General features: G+C 37.9%; 2 protein-coding genes across 2 annotated transcripts in view; one reads left to right on the top strand and one right to left on the bottom strand.

The window, feature by feature from the left end:
* nom1 (nucleolar protein with MIF4G domain 1) overlaps positions 1 to 12,653 on the bottom strand; it is a 53,389-nt gene that overhangs the window by 4,255 nt on the left and 36,481 nt on the right. Inside the window, exons 2-7 of the mRNA XM_008396744.3 lie at positions 4,869 to 5,790; positions 4,625 to 4,737; positions 3,609 to 3,804; positions 2,521 to 2,844; positions 2,262 to 2,372; positions 148 to 318 (exon numbers count right to left, since the gene is read on the bottom strand). Coding sequence (XP_008394966.2) covers positions 148 to 318; positions 2,262 to 2,372; positions 2,521 to 2,844; positions 3,609 to 3,804; positions 4,625 to 4,737; positions 4,869 to 5,771 — 1,818 coding nt within the window. The 5' untranslated portion in view covers positions 5,772 to 5,790. The remainder of the gene's footprint in view (positions 1 to 147; positions 319 to 2,261; positions 2,373 to 2,520; positions 2,845 to 3,608; positions 3,805 to 4,624; positions 4,738 to 4,868; positions 5,791 to 12,653) is intronic.
* The window catches only part of lmbr1 (limb development membrane protein 1), a 40,207-nt gene continuing 35,022 nt past the window's right edge, over positions 7,469 to 12,653 (top strand). The window contains exons 1-3 of the mRNA XM_008396743.3: positions 7,469 to 7,685; positions 11,684 to 11,756; positions 12,549 to 12,588. Coding sequence (XP_008394965.1) covers positions 7,623 to 7,685; positions 11,684 to 11,756; positions 12,549 to 12,588 — 176 coding nt within the window. The 5' untranslated portion in view covers positions 7,469 to 7,622. The remainder of the gene's footprint in view (positions 7,686 to 11,683; positions 11,757 to 12,548; positions 12,589 to 12,653) is intronic.

Raw genomic sequence — 12,653 nt, 5'->3', positions numbered from 1 at the left:
TGTAAAGGCCTCAGAAGTTTGTTAAATGAAGATGCAGAGGAAGCAAGCAGATGGTACCAGAAGGCATATGAAAACATTGGAATAGATTTGGGTTAAGTTATGTCATTCCTGTCATTCACATAATATTTCATGGTTCTGTTAATCTACCTGTCCCTCAGCAGCACTCTGCTTTGAGGTTGTGTCATCCTGCTTGCTGATCATCGGCGCTCCGCTCCACGACGAGCCAACGATCCACCAGCGGCCCACCTGCTCCGCTTTCAGGATGTTCTCCAGAGACACCCTCAGTTTCAGGTCACTGCCTGCAGCACTGCTGCGAATCTGGGGATCAAACATTCACCAGCAAGTAACATTAAGTTCATCTTAAAGGATTACAATAAAAAAGATCCCACAAAACAGGTAAGAATTTTAATCGTTTCCAAAAAGTCATGTTGAATGTAACAACAGCACTGATGATGAGAATATGAAAGTTGGACTCTGGTGCCATCTGTTGGTAACATAAAATACTGCAAGTTGAAACAATTAAAAAGAATGCACTAAGACAGGGGTCACCAAACTTTTTGAGACTGGGAGCTACTTCACGGGTACAGAGTAACACGAAGGGCTACTTGTTTGATACAGACATACATTTTCTTGGCTCACTCTTAATAACAATAATACATATGTACATATGATTACATGCGGTCTAATCATATTAATGTTAGGGACTACTCACAATAGTTATCAGTAATGATTTACCATGGCAGATATGGTTAATTGCTATTATGTGATCAGAAGTTCTTAGTTCAGAGTTTTAAGTTTGATTCCCTTTTGGAGCTCTTCTGTGTGACTCTAAATTTCCTCCAAGTGACGGACAGTATGGATTATTACAGCAGCACCTGCAGCTGTACGCACTTTGAGTTCCTTGAGATTTTCCTTTTAAATAAAGAAAAGAATAGTTATTGTATGTTTTATTATCTAACCCTCTTTACTATTACAAAATTGTGGAGAAAAAAAGATTTTGTGTCAAAGCATCTTGTACGTAGCGCACATCAGTGCGAGTCTGTGGCGGTGGGCATACAAAAGGGCTAAATCTTATTGGTCAGTTTACTTTTGTTAATTCGGCGCATTTTCTGTGAGCTAAAAATGAATGAGCTCCTCCCGTTGTTCTAAGATCCCGCCTGAGCTTTTTACCGTGCGCGGTTCTGACGGGTCACCGGCTTATTAGCCTTTTTGTGGTTTCGCAAACTGAAAAGCTGAACGTTAGACAGATTGGAGAGTAGCACAAAACTATCACTGTCTGCACCTAACCAGCACAAACCTAAACCACAAAAGCAGCGGACTTTTTAAAAAATGTTATTTATACAAACGATGCTAAGTAATAGACATGAAAGCGAAGCCTACCTGTATGATCCACGGAAAGACGGGGATGTTGAGTTCCAGGTTCAGGTGGTGTCAGACATCCAGAGGAGGAGAAAGTGATGCAACATTGTTTGCTTAATTTTTACTCTTTTGGGGACTGCGGGTTAAATTCTTTAACCCGCAGTCTGAGACGCTCAGTCAGTAGGGGCGGCAGATGTGACCCGCCAGAACCGCACACGATAAAAAGCTCAGCCGGGATCCAAATGGCCGCTGTTAGAACTACGAGTGGGATCAAACTCCGCTCATTTATTTTTAGCTTACAGAAAAAGCGCCAAGCCGCCAAATAAACGTAAACCGACCAGTGACATTTAGCTTTGACTGCCCACCGCCATAGACTCGCTACTACAAGATGTTTTGAAAAGAGGGGTTTTTTTTCTGCACAATTTTGCTAATAGTAAAGGGTGTTAGATAATAAAAAATCTATTTTATTCTTTTCTTTTTTTAAAAGTGGGTACCAAACATTTAATTGAATATTTTTTTGGCAGTGCTACCTAATAACAATGGCTATTTTTAGAATTTGCTCCACGGGCGACTGACAAGGTTCCCTCAGGCGACCGGGGGCCCCTGGGCACCGTGTTGGTGACCCCTGCACTGAGGAAAACTGAGGAAGTAGACTGAAATATTTTAGAGATCTAGATAAGTATGGAAAAACAGAGTACAGGAACATGTTTAGATTTCCAAACTTTGTTCTCTAGGGCATTCTCTGAAAGCTGTATTCATCTGTCCATCCGTTTCATACCAACAGATTGTGTTTATGCATGTTAAACTTTTGTTTATATTTTTAAAAACTGGCAAAAATGAAATCTAAAGACAACCCTGCCAACCTGGCAGCAGATTCACCAATGTCAGCCCAGTCTGCCTACCAGGGGCCTCTGCAGCTTTCTCAGTCTCTCCACAGGCTCCGGATCGTACCCTGGGATCTTCCTCATGTCGTTGTTCTTTAAAGCCAACATGGTTTCCAGCATGAATCGCACCTGGAGATAAGTTAACGAGTCTTTTACCAGCCTTCTAGGTTTATAACATAAAAACGAAATAAATGCAAAAATTCAATGATCAACTTAAGCAAAACTGATGTTATGAAAGTGAGTTTTGTGTGAAGGTAAATCATTTCGCACGGCCTACCCTGGTTTGATCTTTGAACTTTGCCCCAATGTCACTGGCCTTGCGCTGAGCGTCAGAGATGAGCTCCTTGAGAGCGAGCGCGTCGTCCTTCCTCAGGGCGAAGCCGACGTTCCTCAGCACAAACAGAACCAATTCGATGTCCTTCTCTGAGAAAGTTCCCACCAGCAGCTTCAGGATGTCAAAAATGAGGACAGAATGCACCACCTGGAAGTTGTAGAGGTGAGCGACGATGGCGATGAGGTTGTCGCACTCTTTGTCCTCGCTGGAGTTCTTGTAGACCTCGTCAAACCTCTGCACGACTGTCTCGAGAAAATGGGCTCCGACCTGTGATGGGATACGAGACGGTGCAAATGTCTGGAGTTAGAGAGTATATGCACATTTTCCAGGTATGACAATACTATACAGTCAGAATTCAGTCCTCTTTGGAGATGGGCATACAGATGAATGAACTGACAGATGGAAAGGATGGAGGGAGGGATGAAAGGAAGGAAGATGGACGGATGCATATTTTATTTTATTTTAAAACACCAGAAAATGTGAACTGGAAGTAAAAAAAAAAAGAGAAATATTTACCATGCCGACATTAAGACTGGGAATACAATCTGAAAATATGAATTTATTTTCAAATGCCATATTTACCCAAATCTGGAAAACCCTTTAATAAATTTCAACCTGTTACAGACATTGGAGGAACCTTGTGGGATAATACCAAAGGGAAATTAAACCATGATTTAAAAATCTTACCCTAGTGATTGATGAAAAAAATACTAAATTAAAATCAAACCTGTAAGAATATATTAAATAACTGGAAGAAATAGTCACTGCTTTTGAGTCATTTCAAAAAAGATTGAACTTAAAACATGTAGAGAAAGGAGATACTTTTGAAAACTGAACCAAACAAATAATAATATATCCAAAGTTAATATGACGGAAAAAAAAGCATCTGCTTCTCACAAACTGCAGCAAAGGCCTAAACATAAACGCAATACCACAAAGAAAAATGAAACTCGGCAGTCTGTATGACGTCCGTGTTCCTCTCTCTCATTTCAAATCTAAAATATTCGAGGCAAAGAACTGAAGGGCCTCACCTCCAGCCCCACAGCGTGATGAAGGATGCTGACGAGCAGCACGTGCTCCATCAGCAGCCTATCGGGCATCAGGGTGGGAGTGACGCAGGCTGCCAGCAGAACGTCCGTCAGCGTGTCGTTCATGTCCTTCCTGCTGCAGCTCATGTACAGCTCCTCCAGCTGACCACAGATAGAGGCCATGTTGGCCTCGCTCAGCCTGAAAACGGTACATTGATAAGAATAAAACACATCCCTGAGAATGACGATTCTAGTTTAGGAAATTGAGAGGAGGACAGGGTGCAGGTTTATTATCAGTTGTCGCCATCAGGATTTTGTCATGTAAATCGTAAAGGAAGAAAATTTATGAATGTTTGAAGGGCGGTGAGGACTGCAGTTGATGATTGGACTAATAAAACATAACTGTAGAAAAAAATGAAGACATGAGATCGTTTGTTTTTATCCAAGGGATCCAGACTGAGTGAGTTATCTACAACTTAAATAAATAAAATGTACGGTAAATCAAAACTAATGTTTCAAAATTCTGACTTTCCTAGAACTAGATAATAACACAATTTATGAATATGCAATGGAGAATATATACTTTTTTGTTCTTTCAAAAGAATTTAAGGGTTTAAGAATTCAGAACTTAATTGGCTACGGTATGGTTAGGGATGCAGTTGATATTGTTCTTAAAAGATTCACAGAAATAAATAATGCATGGCATCCTTCAAATGATGGCCCAAGAATTTACAATTCACATATATGGGGAAAAACACAACTTCTTGCAATTTTCTTAATCTGACACTTGAAGGATTAGAGATTCAGACAAATCATTACTATTTGTCATGTTTATGGCATTAATTAAAACAAATTAGAAGGATATGACATAATAGTTCAAGCGCAACCTTTTACAGAGCGTTTTTGTATTCAAGTGAAAATGTGGTGCTAAATATGAGAGGAACCTGAGAGGTTAAATATTCAAAACTACATTTTTCATTTCTGTCTGAATTATTTGTGCTGCTGCAGGAGAGTGTTACCTGTTCAGCAGGCCTTTCACTTTCCTTTTCAGCTTTTCAAGCTCAGCTTTGCGTTTGTCATCTGCGATATTTCGCAGCTGAGGTGGGACATACTTGCCAGTTATTGAGGTGACCTTTAAAAAAAAAACAAAAAAACTAATTTCAGCAAAAATGCAGTTCACAGTGCATTAAATGATAAAAACATAACACAATAACTAATTATGAAACAAGCAACAAAATTATGCGAGTTAAAATCTACACTCACAATTTCCGAACTTTGGTCAGGATGGGAAGCTTCTTCGTCACTTTCCTCCTCACTTTCAGCTCCTGAAGCAGCATCAGCTCCACTTTCATTAATATCATTCTCGTCACTCATCTCCTCCTCTTCATCTTCCTCACTCTCCATCTCTTCCTCTTCAGCATCATCACTTTCCTCACTCGCCATGTCTTCCCCTGCTTCCTCATCTTCATCTGACAGAGAATCATCCTGATCCAGCTTTTCAAAGTTCTCTCTAGCAGTGTCCATATCCTCATCTTCATCAAACTCACCGTCGTATATCCCTGCTCCAGATGAGCTGGAGTCGAGGACTCCAAGGATGTAGTCCAGTCCATCGGTCACAAAAGACTGAGGGAGACTTTTCTTGTTTTTCCTTTTGTTTAATCCAAGACATCGCTCCAGCTTTTTTATCTCTCTGTCCTCTTGTTCATTTGCCTCAAGCAGAGCCATTTTTCTGGATTCTTGAAGCTTGTTAATTTTCTTGCCTTTCTTGGAGGATGATTTAGATCCAGACGACTCCGTTTTCTCTTTAGGAACCTCAGCGTGCTTGTTTGAAAGGGTTTTTGTCACTTCCCTTTTTATTTGATCAGCTTTCTGAGTCTGGTGCTTATTTCCAGATCTGACTTCCAACTTTTCCCCAACATCCGAGGCAAAACTGACGCTCTTTTTCCCTTCATAGTGACTTTTCATTTTGGCTTTTTTCAGTCTTCTCTTTTCTTTGCGTAACTCCTTTCTGCTTTTGGTTTTCACGGATCGCAGCTTCTGGTCTCTGTCTGCTTCTTCATGATCACTAATATTTTTAACAAACTCATCCACCGCACACATGTACTTCTGTAAGACCGCATTTCCTTTCTTCTTCTTGCTGTTCTGTTTTCTTTTCCCCCCTTTCATTTCTACAAACAGTCTGGAACTGAACAAGGTTAGCTTAACAAAGTTAATTCAGACCGGCGACACGAAAACTTAAGGCACGAATAGTTGCAGTCAACATAAGTAGCTAAGTAACGTGTCTCCTATTTTTGCTCAAATAAAAACCTGAAACAGCACATGTGTTTCCATGAGCGCAGGTTTGTTGACATGACACGTGACTATTTACTTCCAGGTCGCACCATAGGCGTAAAAAACCGAAAAATATGGCGGACGTCAAAACGTCCGCCATATTGGGAGGGGAGAAACCCCCAAACAAAAATACTAAAGTTGTTCCCATAAAATACATTTCAAAATGCATTTCAAGGCCCTGTCTTTAAAACAGCTTCAACCTACACTTATCCAACATTATTTAGATTTGTATCTAAATTAAAGTACTACATTTTGTGAAAAGTCTGCCCTGTAAAAGTCAGGAAGTTCACACAGAAAAGACTATAATCAAGAGAAGAAAAAAAAAGAGAGAAAAAGAAAACAAAGATACAAAAATAACAAATTTGCTCGTTTTTCATGCATCATTTCCAACTACCATTGTAACAGATTGCTTTCAGTGGCAATGCAGCTCTGAAAAACAAAACAAAACAAAAAACAAAAGAAAATGTGGGACATTTCCCTACATACTCGGAAGGGGAGAAAATGTAGCATTATCTGGTGGACAAACAAAGATTAATAATTGATGGCTATCCAAATGAAATTTTGACAAAAGAATGTATTAATTAAACTTTATATATATTCAACACATCGTACATGATTTAAAAATCAAATAAAACAGAGAAACAGAAACAACAGTGACCCAAATGGTCTTTTCAGGGCTGAGTCACTGAACACAGTAAAGTATCTTTGAAAAAAGGATGAGGACACATGTTTTCCTGATTGTCTATTTATCAAACCATTTTGATTTTCTGCCCAGGGTAGTACACCACAAGGAACCCCACAATGAGGACTAAATGTTACCAGTTGCACACTGAATAGGTTTTTTTATGCTTCTTGCATTTTCAGTTTGTGGGAATGTGTGATGTTCTTTGATATCAACTATGTACTACATGATGTCAGTTGATGATGCTGAAATTTGTAACTAACCAGACTCCTTAAACACAAAAAAGTGTTGAAGGACCACCTGCATTTGAGGCCACATGATTGTTGTGCATGATCCAATGGAGAACTAAAAATTCTACCTACCAGAAAAAAATGGATAACAATATGTCTGGCTCCATATTCAGTTGATTTTTAAATATTTAATAAATATGGAAAATTCCCTCCACATGTTTTTAAATATATTAATAATTTCTAGCTGGCTACTATTGCACAACTCTTTAAATGCCTTTGAGGATAAAATAAATTATTAAGTAGTGCTTCATTCATGTATCACAGTACATTCATTGCTGTTTATTTGAAACTACAAATTTTAAGTCAACTTGAAAGCCAAAAAGAATTTAAGTAATTTTAACACTCTAAAAAACAGACACCTCCTCCATGGTTGAGGGTTTTCTTTTATCTTATTGCTATTTTCTTATTAATTTTCATTCAGTTTGTTTTATTATGTTGTACACTAAATTATATTTTATTAAAACATTCCCCCTCCAATATGGCGGCGGGGATGACGTTCCAAAAATGCTTGCCGTTTAAAAGCTTGACGCTTTGAGATGACGACCATTATTTTGGGGAGTTTTTTTTCCTACTTACCACGGAGAAGCCTGACTTAAACAGCCAAAACAGTTTGCGCCCAGTGGAGAGCGATCCGCAGTTGTGTGGCAGTTGTTGCCAGTGAGGCAAGCTAGAATGTAGAGAACCTGTAGCCTATTTGTACTTGCAATATGAAGAATGGAAGAAGACGATGTTACCATCAGAGAGCAGAATTTTCACAGTCAAGTTCGAGAGTACATCGTAAGTAATGGAGCTAGCGGGCTAACGTCCTCTGTCAGCACATCACTGGAGGCTAGCATTAGCTTTATCAGTGGGTCAGATTGATTTTTGGGGGGAAATTATAAAACGTGATACTCCGGTCTTCATTGTTGTGGATTTGAATATTAGCACTTGCTAAATTAGTCTTAATTTAAACTGCATTGTGAGGATCGGGAGATCTCTCCAGGGTAGTTGACGTTAGCCACAGCTAGCTAGTTAGCACATCAAAATAGGTAACTTCGTAGGATTATTTTCAGCACTTTTAATATTTATAAACATGCCTTTGGTTAGATAGAAACCAATTCACAACAAATCTAAAAGGAAATAAATGAAATGTGCTAGCGAAAACACCACACATGGCTTATAAATCTCACCAGCCAACTTACACTAATAAATCAAAAAAGATGTGAATTATTGCACAATTTATTATTTTATGTATTTCTTAGTGGTTTCTTAGTGTCATTTAAAGCACGTGGTTTTCTACAGGTTCATGCTGCAACGCTGTCAAGCTATCTTTATGTTGAAATCAAATTGTTGTAAATTGTGTCTAGGTCCACAATTTGACCATTGTGAATCTATTCTTGGAGAAATACTGATGACGTAAATGTTTTACAGCTTTGTGTAGTTTTGGACAAGGAGTGGAAAAGTTTATTTGTTGCTGTGTTATAATGAAAAAACTACAAGTTACATTATTGTACATAACGGTATTGGAGTGGGATGAATATGGGTGAAAATGCATATTTTTTTCTTTATAATGCCTCTTGCTAGAGCTGCACTTTGTGTTTAATCACACTTGAAATCACAGTTTTAATTTGTACAATATTGCAATTATAAGGAACTATTGAGATGCAATCATCCGTGTACTGGAAGTGTCATGCATTCATTATTCTGCATGCCAGTAATGTATAAGGTCACTGTCAAGAGCTGTGCACTTTAGAGAAAGTAGTAATGCCATAGTGATGCATGTAATAAAATGTAACTGTGTGGAAAATGTTGATTAATACAACAATCCGTATCTGGATAATGATTATCAGCAACATTATTACATGTTTCCCTGTTGTCATGCTCATCTGCCTTCTAGAATTGAATTGTTTCTAGCTCTATCAGTAGAGCAAATTAAGAAAACGCTGGGAAATTTCATGTATGGGCAAGTTCAGAATCCCATATTTTTAAAGAAATATTTTTTAACCTATCAAATGTCTCGGAAGCAAGCAGGCTCAACAGTTCAGGGTTGGAAGTACATGTTGTCCTAAGCGTCTCTGCTTCTTAATATCCCATATCAACATGCCTAACCTTACAGCAAGGTGTGAAGCGTATCGGTTAGCAGTAGTGTTTCTGTGACTCAGTATGTGGATGGATTTACACAAGCATATTTGAGGTTGTCTGTCCTAATTTAGGGTTAGGGTTGAAATAGGTTTACATGGCTCTGTGACAAGAAAATATGCATCTAATTAATGTGTGAATTAATGGGTGAACTTTTGTTGTACGACCTGTTTAAATAATTCTTAAAAAAAAAAAATCAAACCAGTCCTTGCCAAGTACACATAAGTCGTGCTTCTTTGAGAAATTGGATTATGACAGTATACTCTGTGTATGCATAGGCCTGTCACAATAACACATTTTGCTGGACAATAAATTTGTCCCAGAAGTTCTTATATTATAAAATATTGCTATTTTGAGACAATTTTCAAGTAATATAATGGTAATGGGATAATAATGCAAAAACACATCCTCAAAATCAATCAACTTTGAATTCTAATGAGCATTTAACACTGTAATTGGAAGACATTTTCAATAGCAAAAATAAATAAACAAAACAACAGAGACAACAAATCAAATAAATCAAAAAGTCTCTGTAAACAAATGTGTCCTTCAAAAAAGGGCTAGTTGAGAGGCTGATGACTTGTCATCCAGTTTTTGGTAGAAAGAGAAAAGAGAATGACTATGAATCATGCAAATGGAAATGATTGAGTTTGTTTTAATTTATCATGGATTAATTGATCTATTGCTTATTGCGACATTTTATTTTATCTCACAATGCTGCTTTTTTTAAAAAAACCAAAAAATAAAGTTCTGTTCCATATTATATGAATAAGTTTATTATCCGGCATAGCTGTACAAACATTTGATGATACCAGCTGCATAATATTGTATATTGTGTAGGAATGTATGACATATCAACATTAGCCAATGTCTATCAATTTTTAACTTATTGTTATTGGTCCCATAAGTAAAACTGGGCTGATCTTAATAAACTTGATTTATTTCCTTCTTGTTGCCGTTTGTGTGTTTTGCGAGGGATTATCTGTGTTGTATTTGTTTGGGCATGTGACGGTGATCATGAAGCAGCACAAATTTAAATGTCAGCTGTAAATATGGGTTTAAATGTTCATTTTGGTGCTAAGATTGTGGAAGGCTGCGATGTCAACTTTGACCCTGAACATCTTAGCAATTACAAGTGATGTCTGGTGTAGGCATCAAGCATGGGAACACGCCATGCTTAAAATGACCTGATTTCCGTGAATGTTTGATGTGTGACTTAACATTTTCTATATTTCCTTTCCAGTTTTCTTTCTGTACTACAAAGGCATAAAATACTATCAATGAAAAGGGTTAGAGATTTTTGTACTGTGCTTGGAACAAAGAAGATACTGCACGCCATTTTCTTTGACTTGGTGTGTAATTATCTAGTCTAAGGAGTAAACAGGGCGTAACCAAGATTTAAGTGTTGGCAGATATGCTCAGAATGAGCCGTTTATTTTTCAGTTTGTCTTTCTGTTTCTGTTGTAAGCTCGTTTGTCAGAACTCGGCACCTGGTTCTCGATTATTCTGGATTGTTTTGGGATTGCGGTAGATTTCTCTTGACTTTGGTCAGTGTTAGTGAAATCGTGTGTAGCTTTAAATGCATAAGTATTTTCTCCATTTGCAAGACGACAGCATGAGGCAGGGAAGTTGTTTTTCCGAAGCTTGCATATAACACGTGTCTGAAATGTATACGGTTTTGTGGCGTAATGTCTGAAAAACAAAATGATTTGTGCAGTGTTGACAGCATCCAAAGTGCTGAAGTGAGAGCTTCTAATATTAGTTACATCCTGATTAGTGTCCCAGTTGGAAAAAAGGAATGTGGTATATGATCTTTCTGTAAAACTACCCAGTTAGTTTTGAGCCTGACGTTATATCATTCGAGATATTACACCATGAAAAAAACAAAAAACAATGTCGTATGAAAGGACTTACAAATCCTATAATTGACTAAATCCTATAATTGACTAATATTGAGTCATTTCTATCAACAGTTTTATTGGTGCTTATTTGAAACTTGCTCCTTTCTCTAAAACTCTACGAGGTAATGATCTGTAATTCTGTTTATGTATTTTAAAGCAAAGTAGTCGTCTCTTGACTAAACGTAGTGATGTCGTTAAATTAGTGTACATTATCACGTCTAGCAATAAACAGCTGTTTCATGCTGCGGTGCATCAGGCCACACAAACAATATTACGTGTTTGTAGAGTAAATTTTTTTACAGTACATTTTGGGGCAGAGGTTTGCACTGTTGTCTTACAGCAAAAATATCCTTGGTTCAGATCCTAGCTTGAGGTTTTACTTGGATGCTCACTCTGTGCATTCTTGTGTTCTCTTTGGGTGCTCTGGTTTCCTTCCATGGTCCAGAAAGATATTTGTCCTGTGTGTCCTTGTGATGGACTGATTACAAGTCCAGGGTTTATCCCACCTCTCCCGCAGTGACCGCAGGAGGTAGACATCAGCCCTCTGTGTCCCTACAAACCCAGAGCAGCTGTGCGATCCATAAAGTTGATCAGAGTTGTCAAAAGGTTGCATCTATTCTTCTTTTGAGACCAAAACTGACTAATTCTACATCAAACTTTGCGATCTGCAAAGCTTTTTTTTAATCTCTACATTGTTTAAAAATATATGTGGATGATTTGCTGCATCATTAAATCTTTTTTTGTCTTATTTTTAAGATTTGCTTCCTCCTGTTTGCCGTCCTCTACATCGTCTCCTACTGCATTATAACCAGATACAAAAGGAAAAGTGGTACGTCTATTTAAAGTACGGTCTCTGTAACAACGCATCAGACTGTTGCTCAGAAAAATGTCTGTGTGCATTAGCTACAGGAACACTGAGGACCATTAAGATTTAAGAACAAACTCGTTTGTTCACACACACGCAACCCTTCATTGTGTTCAGATTAAAACCAGGTCATTAATATAAAAACTCCAGGAGTTTGAAGAACAGACACACCCTTTTCTGTAGAGCCAGTTGTCACCTTTAGCTCTGTGTGATCATGAACAGTATCCACCCTTAATTGTTTAGGACTTTAGCTGCTTGTAATGTAAAGACATTTGTTCACAATAAAATACCTTCTTAATGCTGACAAATCTTTCTCTGTAATCATCAGTGACTACTGAGGAACAGTCGGAGGATATGGCTAAGAGAAAATGAGAGAAATTTAGTTATTCAAAAAATGAGGAAATGAAAAGTCAGAAACTAGTCAAACATGAATCCTACAGAAATTTCCTTCGAATCCTACTTGAGTTGTATGTTACAACACTACTGCATTCTTATAATGTTGCATCTCTTGTGCCTGTTCCTCGAAACACATCAAGGCGCATTCCAAAAATATTCTTGGGGACTTTATTCTGTTCTGATGAAACCAAGCATTTGTGTTCCAACCTGCTTAATCCTTTGCTTTAAAACTCAGTCATTTATTCTGGCGTTCAAGATAAATAAATTTATTTTTGAAAATGTGTGTGATGTCCAACACGGTTAGCATTCTGGTCTACAATGTCTGGCTCTGTGACCGAAGTGTTTTTGTTTACTTTCCAGACGATCATGAGGATGAAGATGCTGTCGTCAACAGGATATCGTAAGCGTTGCTGTTTTTACCTCGCTCGTCTTTGAGAAATGATGCGATTTTAAGTTTTTCCATCT

The sequence above is a fragment of the Poecilia reticulata genome, chromosome 20, assembly GCF_904066995.2.
Source record: "Poecilia reticulata chromosome 20, P_reticulata-male-v2, whole genome shotgun sequence".
Taxonomy (NCBI): Eukaryota; Metazoa; Chordata; class Actinopteri; order Cyprinodontiformes; family Poeciliidae; genus Poecilia; species Poecilia reticulata.
Note: the sequence above shows the minus strand (reverse complement) of the source record. Positions and strands in the feature narration are given on the sequence as shown.